The sequence below is a fragment of the Pantherophis guttatus genome, chromosome 2 (genome assembly GCF_059756535.1).
Source record: "Pantherophis guttatus breed Tessera chromosome 2, ASM5975653v1, whole genome shotgun sequence".
In the NCBI taxonomy this organism is placed as follows: domain Eukaryota; kingdom Metazoa; phylum Chordata; class Lepidosauria; order Squamata; family Colubridae; genus Pantherophis; species Pantherophis guttatus.
This window is the reverse complement of record NC_142064.1, coordinates 269,556,710-269,568,262: the sequence shown is the minus strand read 5'-3', so window position 1 is coordinate 269,568,262 and position 11,553 is coordinate 269,556,710. Positions and strand designations below refer to the sequence as shown.

At 45.2% G+C, this 11,553-nt stretch overlaps 1 protein-coding gene across 3 annotated transcripts; it reads left to right on the top strand.

Moving 5' to 3' along the window:
• The first annotated feature begins 3,060 nt into the window (after positions 1 to 3,060).
• Positions 3,061 to 10,926, top strand: LOC117662596 (uncharacterized). Of its 3 annotated transcripts, none has more exons than XM_060691244.2 (2): positions 3,061 to 3,218; positions 9,133 to 10,926. In XM_060691244.2, the coding sequence occupies exon 2, from the start codon at positions 9,208 to 9,210 to the stop codon at positions 10,657 to 10,659; it is 1,452 nt and encodes a 483-aa protein (XP_060547227.1). In that variant the 5' UTR covers positions 3,061 to 3,218; positions 9,133 to 9,207; the 3' UTR covers positions 10,660 to 10,926. The 3 variants fall into 3 exon arrangements, with proteins under 3 accessions (XP_060547227.1, XP_087740504.1, XP_087740503.1); XM_087884378.1 differs by having other exon boundaries at positions 3,107 to 3,218; positions 9,130 to 10,926; XM_087884377.1 differs by lacking the exon at positions 3,061 to 3,218 and adding an exon at positions 7,190 to 7,424.
• The last annotated feature ends 627 nt before the right edge of the window (positions 10,927 to 11,553 follow it).

Below are 11,553 nucleotides of genomic sequence, written 5' to 3'. Positions count from 1 at the left end.
TGATTGTGCGGCTCAGCTGGGCATGGGGGAGGAGGGATTTTTGCTACAGGTTCTTCGAACCACCCGCCTCCATCGCTACCGGATCGGGTGATCCGGTCCGAACTGGGAGCATTTCACCCCTGCACTGAGGGCCCTTCAAATTGTTTATAAGCTACTGAGTGAAAATTGGCCCTGAGTTAAAAGAAACATAGCAGTGGGCTCAAATATTTTTCTCTGTTTGTGGGCAAAATCCAATCGTCTCATTACGTTACTTTGAAATTTTAATGTTTCTTGAAACTGCCAGTGACGGTGAGAATCTCTGTACATCCAAAGATTGAGAGAAAGCATGGAGGACAATGATAGAGAAGTTTCTTGCCATTCTGAGGTGGACAATAACTGAAAGTTATAACCTAGGTCCTGGGTTCTAAAACTGCCACAGTTGTTGAGTGAGTCACTGCAAGTTGTTAAGTTAGTCACACGGTTGTTAAGTGAATATGGCTTCCCCATTGACGTTGCTTGTCAGAAGGTCGCAAAAGGGGATAACATGACCCCAGGATACTGCAACCGTCATAAATAGAAGTCAGTTGTCAAGGTCTGAATTTTGATCTTGTGATTATTGGTGTGGGAAGTACACCCCAAAAGGACAGTGCCAGAAACCTCACAGCACCAGAAACCTCAGAAAACAGGGCCAAGAGACTCAAGCCAGCCCTTCCCCCTTTAAGAAAATCAAGAAGCACCAGCTGAAAGGAAAACTCAGAGCAGCCTTCTAATGGCTGTTACAAAAGTAACAGAAACACTTAAGTAGAGCCATTAAGATAAGGGGAATCAGGCTAAAAATAAACTCTCCAAGATAAACTGAAACTCCCTTTTTCCTGCCCCTTGATAGGATTAACCCCCAGGATAGAAAAGACAAAAGTCCTGGGACAGGATAACCCATTAAGGCAGGAAGACAGGATCCAGGGCAATTACTTTAACAGAAGCATTCATCCCCTCTAGGCATACAAAGAAAATCAAGTATAAGAAGGCATGGCTTTACCTCCCCCAATCTGCAATTCAGGAACCCTGAAGCTGTGTCACTTTTTGCTTCTTGCTTTCCTACATTAAAAGAATCCTACTTTCTGGCAGCTGGCTTCTGCATCCATTTCTTCTCAGCGTCTGTGTTGTGTCCCAGCTGGGAACGAACCAGGGAATTTTTTTTCCAACGGGGGATACTGCATTGGTCATTAAGTGTGAAAGTCATAAGTCACTTTTTTTCAGTCCCGTTGTAATTGAACGGTCACTAAATGAACTGTTGTAAATCGAGGACTACCTGTATCTTGATCTTTTTTTTTTTTTTAATTTGATTTATATGCCGCCCTTCTCCGGAGACTCAGGGTGGCTTACAGTGCGTTAAGCAATAGCCTTCATACTTTTGTATATTTATACAAAGTCAGCTTACTGCCCCCACAAACTGGGTCCTCAATTTACCTACCTTAGAAAGGATGGAAGGCTGAGTCAACCTTGAGCCTGGCAAGATTCGAACTTACTTTAATTGCAGGCAGCTGGTGTTAAATTACAGTGCTCTGTCTGTTGAGCTATACAGCTATCTAGAAAAGAACTATCTTTTCTAGTCAGGATTGAGATCTTGGTATGGGATGGAGACAACATTGATTGTTGGGGTGTGGGGAGTTATTGTTTTATTTTTATTTTTTCATATTGTGTTTTTATGTCCTTATAAACCATCTTATAAGAGTCGGGAACGACTAGCACATATGTGTGAGGGGAACCTTTACCTTAAGCCATCCTGAGACCTCCTTTTCTCCTCCTCCTTTTTCCTTCGTCTTCCTCTTCTCCTTCCTCCTCCTCCTCCCCTTTTTCTTCTCTTCCTCCTCTTCCCCTCCTTGTCCTCCTTCCTCTTCCTCCCTCCTCCTTTATTAAATATTAATATATAATATATATTATATAATATTACACAACAGCCTCTTAGTTTTTTTGCAAACGATCCAGCAAAAAACGTTTCAAGCAGAAATGTACAATTCAGAGCTACCTTTCCCCTTGCCGGTATGTGTGTATGTGGAATCTCTTCTCGCACAAGATGGGGGGGGCGAGGGGTGAATCCTGCCCAGCGTGAAGGAGTCCGACTTCAAACCCACCACCCCACCCTGTCCTTAGCCAGTGGTGAAATCCAAATTTTTTTTACTACCGGTTCTGTGGGCGTGGCTTGGTGGGTGTGGTGTGGCTTGGTGGGCGTGGCAAGGGAAAGATACTGTAAAATCTGCATTCCCACCCTACTCCAGGGGAAGGATACCGCAAAATCCCCATTCCCTCCCCACTCCTGGGGGGAAGGGTATTGCAAAACCTGCATTCCCACCCCACTCCAGGGGAAGGATACTGCAAAATCCCCATTCCCTCCCCACTCCTGGGGGAAGGATATTGCAAACTCTCCATTCCCACCCCACTCCAGGGGAAGGATACTGCAAAATCCCCATTCCCTCCCCACTCCTGGGGGAAGGATACTGCAAAATCCCCATTCCCTCCCCACTCCTGGGGGAAGGATATTGCAAAATCTGCATTCCCACCCCACTCCAGGGGAAGGATACTGCAAAATCCCCATTCCCTCCCCACTCCTGGGGGGAAGGATATTGCAAAACCTGCATTCCCTCCCCACTCCTGGGGGAAGGATATTGCAAAATCTCCATTCCCACCCCCACTCTGTGGCCAGCCAGAGGTGGTATTTGCCGGTTCTCCTACGAACTGCTCAAAACGTCCGCTACCGGTTCTTCAGAACCTGCTGGATTTCACTCCTGTCCTCAACCGGGGACTGAAGCCAGAAAGAACGATCCGTGATCTCCCCCCACCCTACACACCTTCCCGAACGCCCAGATTAGAACGTTCCTTCCGCGTCGCCTCATTTGCATGGAAAAGGCGCCCAGCTTGGGATAGAATACCTGGATTGGGGGGGTGGGGGGGGAACAGGTTAGAGAACTCGCGAGGAGGGGGGAATGGGCGGGGCCAATCTTCTCCCCGCTGGCCAATGTGCGGGAGGCTTTTGATGATCAAGGTGGGGTGTGTGGCTGCCTGGAGGAGGCGGGGCCCGAGAGGATTTCTCCTCCCCCCCCCCCCAAGCCACGCGCCCTCCTCTTCTCGCCCATTCGGCCGCTGAAAGCCATCTGGGTTGTGTCTCTGCTGCCTTCCCCCGAAATGATCCTCTCCCTGCATCGGCGCTGAATCCTTCGGAGGAAGCTTCCCGCTTCTGCCAGGTAGGGATCCTTTATTTATTCGGCTTATATGCCGCCCTATCTCACAATGGACTCAGGGCGGCTCACAACAATAAAACACAAGCCACAATAAAAATAAAGACTAAAATCTAAAAAAATTTAAAATTAACCCTTAAAACCAATTAAAACCCCATCATCAGACCAGGTCAAGGGATTTGAAAAGCCAAGTTTTTAATTCCCGGCGGAAGGTGCGAAGGTCAGGCGCTAGTCGGAGCTCCAAGGGGAGTTGATTCCAGAGGGTGGGCGCCCCAACCGAGAAGGCTCTACCCCTGGGGGCCGCCAGCCGCCACTGTCTAGCCGACGGCACCCTGAGTAGGCCCTCTCTATGGGCGCGAACCGGGCGATGGGATATCGTTGCTGGCTGTAAGTGGTCCGCCAAATATCCTGGTCCTAAGCCATGTAGGGCTTTATAGGTCAACACCAGCACCTTGAATCTCACCTGGAGGCTAACCAGTAGCCAATGTAAACAGCGCAGGAGGGGTGTAACTTGGGAGTATCGGGATTCTCCCATCACAACCCGCGCAGCTGCATTCTGCACCAGCTGAAGCCTCCGAGTGGTCCTCAAGGGCAGCCCCATGTAGAGAGCATTGCAGTAGTCAATCCGTGAGGTGACCAGCGCATGCGTAACTGTGCGTAGGGCATCTCGGTCCAAGTAGGGACGCAACTGGCGCACCAGACGTATCTGGGCGAATGCCCCCCTGGTCACGGTCGTTATCTGGTCTTCTAAGCTCAACCGTGAATCCAGAAGGACACCCAAGTTGCGCAAAACTTCACCCCCTATAGTCAGCGATGGCACCTCTCCCCTGAACCGAGATGCCGGTACCCACAGCCACTCGGTCTTGGCCGGGTTGAGTTGCAATTTGCTTCTACCCATCCAGACCCGTACCGCTTCCAGGCACCGGGCCATCACATCGAGGGCATCACTGGGTTGGTTCGGGGTGGAAATATAAAGCTGAGTATCATCAGCGTACTTTCCACTCACCCCCATCCCTTCCGGCCTTCAAGCGCACTTGCAATAAAGGAAGGAAGGAAGGAAGGATGGAAGGAAGGAAGGAAGGAAGGAAGGAAGGATGGAAGGAAGGAAGGAAAAGAAAGGAAGGAAGGAAGGAAGGAAAAGAAAGAAAGAAAGAAAGAAAGAAAGAAAGAAAGAAAGAAAGAAAGAAAGAAAGAAAGAAAGAAAGAAAAAGAATAACAAATTAGCTAGCTAGCTAGCTGACCTGTAGCTTGAGCCTCTTTAGAGAGCACTGACATGGCAACGGCAGGAAATCATGGGCTTTTTTCTTTTCGATCGGGTGGTGCTAAAAAACGGAAAGGTTCATTTTGGGAGACTCATTTGGGGTCCCGATTGGAGCCGGGGTTGCAGAACAAACAAGGATGAAATTCAGATGCGCTGCGAGAGAAAAAAAGGACACTTAACGGCTGAAAAGGCGACCCAATCCCCCATCTAAAAAAGCCACACCACAACAGGCACTATAAATACCATGTACAGAACAGCGCACGCACACACACACACACACAGCTGGAGAGAAGTTCGAAGTCCGAAGACAAACCCCTCTGGTCCTGGGGATCGACCCAGATTGGATCCTGCAAAAGGATTTCTTCTTTCTTTCTTTCTTTCTTTCTTTCTTTCTTTCTTTCTTTCTTTCTTTCTTTCTTTCTTTCTTTCTTTCTTTCTTTTTCTCTTTCTTTCTCTTTCTTTCTTTCTTTCTTTCTTTCTTTTTTTTTTTTTAATTTGATTTATATGCCGCCCTTCTCCGGAGACTCAGGGCGGCTTACAATGCGTTAAGCAATAGCCTTCATTCTTTTGTATGTTTTATACAAAGTCAGCTTATTGCCCCCACAAACTGGGTTCTCATTTCACCTACCTTAGAAAGGATGGAAGGCTGAGTCAACCTTGAGCCTTGGAGAGATTCAAACCAGCAGAAATTGCAGGCAGCTGTGTTCTCTTTCTTTCTCTCTCTCTCTCTCTCTCTCTCTCTCTCTCTCTCTCTCTCTCTCTCCCTTTTTTTTCTTCATTCCCAAAAGCAAATTGCTCAGGTTCTCCCAACCCAGAAAGGATCCTGCAAAACACTTTTCTTTCTTTCTTTCTTTTTCTTTTTTTCTTTCTTTCTTTCTTTCTTTCTTTCTTTCTTTCTTTCTTTCTTTCTTTCTTCTCTTTCCTTTCTTTCTTTCTTCTTTCTCTCTCTCTCTCTCTCTCTCTCTCTTTCTCTTTCTTTCTTCATTCTCAAAAGCAAATTGCTCAGGTTCTCCCAACCCAGAAAGGATCCTGCAAAACTTTTCTTTCTTTTTTTTTCTTTCTTTTCTTTCTTTCTTTCTTTCTTTCTTTCTTTCTTTTCTTTCTTTCTTTCTTTCTTTCTTTCTTTTTCTTTCTTTCCTTTCTTTCTCTCTCTCTCTCTTTCTCTTTCTTTCTTCATTCTCAAAAGCAAATTGCTCAGGTTCTCCCAACCCAAAAAGGATCCTGCAAAACCCTTCCTTCCTTCCTTCCCTCCCTCCCTCCCTCCCTCCCTCCCTCCCTCTCTCTCTCTCTCTGGTTTTCTTTCTTCATTCCCAAAAGCAAATCGCTCAGATTCTCCCAACCCAGAAGGGATCCTCTTTGTGCTTAACCTTAGAAGGAGAGGAAATGAATATCCTTGCTTTTTTAAATTCTTGATATTTTTCTTGTTTTTGTTTGACAAAACTGGATGGAATTTCTGTAAATCAATAGCTTCATTGTTTGGCCCCAAAGAGGCCCGTGATGTCAGAGCCTCTGGTTGACTGAGGGGTGTTTCACAAAGTTTTCAAGCCTGGTCTAAAGGAGAGAAGGGAGAAGAAGGGAGCGGAGAAAAAGAGGAAGAGGAGGAGATGTAGGTTGGTCAGTGGCCTTGATCTCAAATTGCAGCACTGAATGAATTCAAGAATGCAGAAAAACCATGTTAATGCTATTTAATTTGCTTAAAACATGAAGGCCATGATGTAAAATTGGGGTTTGCCTCTAGCACACTTTCCGAGGCTGGGATCGATCTTCATCCCAGAAGTTACACATCCCTCAGCTAAACCATGATTAGTTTAACTGTGATTTGTGAAGCTTCCACACCTGGTGAGGTAATTCCAGCGGTTGGGTGGATGCAATACATTAAGCCAAAAGAAACTGGATAAGGACGGAGTCCAAAGCCTGGGCAGGTAAGACCATCTGGTGGACAACGTAAAACTTCACAGTCCTTGATGAGCAGATGTACAGATAGTCCTCACCTTATGACAGTTCGCTTAGTGACCATTCAAAGTTAGAACGAAACTGAAAAAAATAACTTATCACCCTTTTTCACACTTACGACTGTTGCAGCATCCCCATGATCATGTGATTTATATTCGGATGCTGGACAACTGACTCATCCCGGGGTCACATGATCCCCTTTTGAGTTCTTCTGACAAGCAAAGTGTATGGGGAAGTCAGATTCACTTGACTAATATAACAACTGCAGTGATTCGCTTAACAAATGTGGCAAGAAAGGTCGTAAAATGGGGCAAAACTCACTTAACAAATTTCTCACTTAGCAACATAAAATTTGGGCTCACTTGTCGTAAGTGGAGGACTACCTGTACATGTCTATGGAGAGTCTCGGTCATCCAGGTCATGGTTGTCCCTAAGGTGCTTTTCCAAATGGCAACTGGACTTTCTTATTTTTTCTTCGAAGACGTTTCGCTTCTCATCCAAGGAGCTTCTTTAGCTCTGACTGGAGGGTGGGGAATGGAAAGATTTATGACCAGCTGTCTGCAAGGAGTATAAGTCCTTCAATTCCACACCATCCAGTCAGAACTGAAGAAGCTTCTTGGATGAGAAGCAAAACATCCTCAAAAGAAAAACCAGACACTCCAGTTACTTCTTGGGACTTTTAGGACTACCTGTACAGTTAGTCCTTGACTTATGACCACAATAGACCTCAAAATTACCATTGCTAAGTAAGGCAGTCGTTAAGTGAGCCGTGCCTCATTTCATGCCCTTTTTGCCACAGTTGTTAAAGCAAATCATTGCAGTTGTAAAATGAATCATGCAGTCGTTAAATGGATCTGCCTTCCCTCATTGTCTTTGCTGGTCAGATGCTGGCTGGGAAGTTTGCAAACTCCGGGACAGTGCAACCATCATAAATACAAACTAGTTACCAAGGGCTCGTATTTTGACCACGTGGCTGTGGGGATGCTGCATGGACAAAGGTGAAAACAGGTCATACGTAACTTTTTCAACGCTGTTGTAACATTGATTACTAAACAAATGGTTGTAAGTCAAGGACTACCTGTACACTCTCCCTAAACCATAAAGAAACCATGGGAAGCCATTTTAGGAGGAGGCCATCTTGATCTGTGTCAACAAAGAACAATGTCCACAAATACCTACCGTATTTTTCAGAGTATAAGACACACTTAGCTTTTTCAAAGCTTTTTTTCAGCCCTAACGAGTAGGAGTGGGTTCTAAATTTTTTTACTACCGGTTCTGTGGGCGTGGCTTATTTTGTGGGTGTGGCTTGGTGGGAGGTAATGTGATTGAGTGGGCGTGGCCAACTCTTTTTTTTTTTTTTAACTTTTAAAAGCATCTTTTCTACAACCGTAAGAGGTTGCAGAAAAAATGCTTTCAGAAGCCTCTGACAATCAGGCAACTCAGCTAGGATCGCCAGAGGCTTTTAAAGGCATTTTTTTTTTCTACAACCTCTTTGGCCGAAGAGGTTGCAGAAAAAATGTTTTCAGAAGCCTCTGACGAACCCCAGCTGAGCCGCGCGATCATTAGAGCCTTTTTTTTTTTTTTAATTTGATTTATATGCCGCCCTTCTCCAGAGACTCAGGGCGGCTTACAATGCACTAAGCAATAGCCTTCATACTTTTGTATATTTATACAGTCAGCTTATTGCCCCCACAAACTGGGTCCTCATTTCACCTACCTTAGAAAGGATGGAAGGCTGAGTCAACCTTGAGCCTTGGAGAGATTCGAACCTGCAGTAATTGCAGGCAGCTGTGTTAATAACAGGGTGCTTAGACCACTGTACTATCAAGGCTCTTATTTTTTTTACTTTTAAAAGCATTTTTTCGGCCGAAGAGGTTGTAGAAAAAATGCTTTTAAAAGGAAAAAAAAAAGCCTCTGATAAGGTGGGCGGGGTAAGCGAGCGGCCCGGGGACAGGTTCGGTGGCGTGGCCAGCCAATGTAATTACCAGTTCTTTGAACTACTACAATTTTTTACTACCGGTTCTTGCAAACCGAGGCGAACTGGGAGCAACTCACCACTGCTAACGAGGCACTAGCGAGTGAAGAAATCTCCGTGGTTTGCCTGCTTTTCTCATTGCTTCTCTCTCCAAAGATCAGCTGTGCCTTAGAAGCTGTTTTTTATCCCCAAGCGGGATAAAAACCAGCAAACTAATGTTCTGACCAGACTAAGGACACTAGCCAGATGAATACCTGGTAGGCAGATTCCCCCCCCCCTAATTTCCTCCCCAAAAACTAAGCTGCTTCTTATACTCCAAAAAATACGGTACATAGGTTATACTGTCCACATGTATGGACCCACCTGACACATCCTGTGGGGATCATTACAATGGGTCTCACATATCATCATCACACACACACACACACACACACACACACACCAACGGAGCGAAAGAAAAAGACAGAGATCATCCCACTTCAGACAGGCAAATGGAGAGCAAAGGGACTCCTGTCGGCCATTGCTTCCCTCTTGCTAAGAAAGGGGAAGGGAGATCTCAGATCGGCTTCACAAGGAGGATCCCAGCATTGCTTTGATTGAAGGGAGGGGAGGCTTTGGGAATCTCACCAGGGCTGATGTAAGGGATCTCCTAGCTATTGTTTGGCCTACTTGGGGTCAGAAAGAGAAAGAAACTTCCTCTATTCCTCACCTCTTTTTCCTTCATCCAGCAGGACCTACCTGGAAAAAAATCCCTCTCGACAAACATCAACCTGCAAAGCCCTTCAAGCGAGCAGTTTCAGGAAACAATGCAGGGGGGGAAACCCACTGAGCAGAGTTCCCCTCAGAGGAACCAGGAAGGACTCTCCACATGCTCCGAGTGCAGGAAATCGTTTACCTACCGGTCCCTCCTTTTGATCCACCGGAAGCTGCACACGGGGAATGGATCCCACCTGTGTTTGACATGTGGGAAATCCTTTCCTGGAATGTGGAGCTTTGCCAAACATCTCCGGAGCCACCCTGGACTGAAGCCTTACAAATGCGGAGAGTGCAGGGAGCGTTTTGCTAAAGGCTCGGACCTTGGAGCCCATCAGCGAATCCACCAGGGAAAGAGACTTCAGGAATGCCGGAAGTGGTGGAAAAGACCGTGGTTATCTCAGAAGTCAGAGCTGCTTCAATATCTGCAATTCTACATAGGAGAGAAACTTTACAAGTGCGGCCAATGCAAGAAGGCCTTCGCTCAGAAATCACAGCTTTGGCTCCACGAGGAAGTTCACAAAGAAATCAAGTCTTATAATGCATGCGGGGAAAAAATTGCCCAGCGATCATCTCTTTGGCGTCACAAGAAAACAAACAGGAGGGAGAAAAAGGAAGAGTGTCCAGAATGTGGGAAATGTTTTTCCACCAAAACATACCTGATACTACATCAGACAATTCATACTGGCGACAGACCCTATAAATGCTCCGAATGTGGGAGAGGATTTCTGTATTTTTCGGCACTTTGCAAACACCAGAAATGGCACAGAGGAAAGAAAGCCCATCAATGTGAAGAGTGTGGGAAAAGCTTTGCCTGCAAGACATATCTTAGTGCACACCAGTATGCCCACACGGGGGGGAAACCATACAAGTGCACAGAGTGTGGGAAGTGCTTCCTTGTAAAGGGAGGCCTTTGTCAACATCAGAAGATTCACTCGCGGGAGAAGCCCTTTCAATGCATCGAGTGTGGAATGTTTTTTCATAGCAAAGGAGGCCTCAAACGTCACAGGCAAGTTCACAAAGGAAGAAAAGATTACAAATGTTTAGACTGTGGGGCAGCATTTGCTTATTTGTCGACCCTTAGAAAACACAGCCAGATAAAGCACATAGGAGTGATTTCCCTGAAATGTTTGGAGTGCGGTAAATGTTTTTCCAGGAATGACAGCCTTTTGAGGCATCAGCGCATCCACACCAGAGAAAAACCTTATAAATGTCTGGAGTGTGGGAAATCTTTTGCTTACAAAGAATATCTAAAAATCCACGAGAGGTTTCACACAGGGGAGAAACCTCACACCTGCAGGGAATGTGGGAAGGAGTTTGTTCGTATTTGTGACCTTCGGACCCATGAGGAGATTCACACCGGGATAAAATCACATAAGTGCTCTGAGTGCGGAAAAAGTTTTGGTTGGAGTTCATCTCTTCGAAGGCATAAGAAAATTCACAAAAGGCAGGAAAATGAAGCCAAAAGGAAAAAAGAAAAACTTTGGGGGAAAAAATGCAACTAGAAGGCCAAATAGAACTGGCCATTGGCAGAAAATGTCTTTAAGATTGAGACAAAAATAGGACCTTTGGGTATTATTATGATGGATACAAATTGTATGCATTTTCAAAATAATTATGTTAAGGCTGGAATGAAACAATGATAATTTAAGAGGGGGAAACTTCCCCAAGGTGTGGCTATCTCCTCGCATGCATTGTATCTGTATGTTCTGGATATAGTTCCACTCAGTATTTTCTTTTTGGCCATAAATAAAATCTGGTTTTTTTTGCAAGCCTCGTCTTGAGTCTCTCTCTCTTTGGCATTCTGGTGACTCAAGTGTATTTTGGGACCTTACAGCTGGAATGAAAACAATGATATTTTAAGAGGGCGGAAAACCACTTTATTTATTTATAAGGATAGGTCTCCCAAAGTGAGAAGATCCTTAGAAAAGTGAGAAACCACCATACAGTTCAATCATTGAGTTTGGAATGTGTACTCTCATTGGATAGCCTAATCTGAGTTATAAAGCATCTAGCGAGCAATGTTCAATATGTACCATGTTCATATTATCCCACAATAATAGCATGATCTTGCTCACTAATTGAATATTCAAGAATTTTATTTCTCATGTTATGAGTTTTCAAGTAATGATAGATTGACTTTCTGGGCAGTTTTCGTCTCTGGCCAATTTCTTACTTGCCTACTTCAAATAAATAGAAATGCTAATCAAAGGCTCTGCTGGTTACTGAAAACAGTTGTGTAAAGAGGCCCCCTCTCAACATTTCAGTGGCTAAGTGAGACATCCGTCAAGTGAACGTTGCCCCGTTTTACGACCTTTCTTGCCACAAGTTGTTAAATGAATCACTACAGTTAATAAAACGGTTGTTAAGCGGATCTGGTTTCCCCATTGACTTTGCTG

Coding starts and splice junctions, on each gene's coding strand:
- LOC117662596 (XM_060691244.2), top strand. CDS start 9,208: ATGCAGGGGGGGAAACCCACTGAGCAGAGTTCCCCTCAGAGGAACCAG.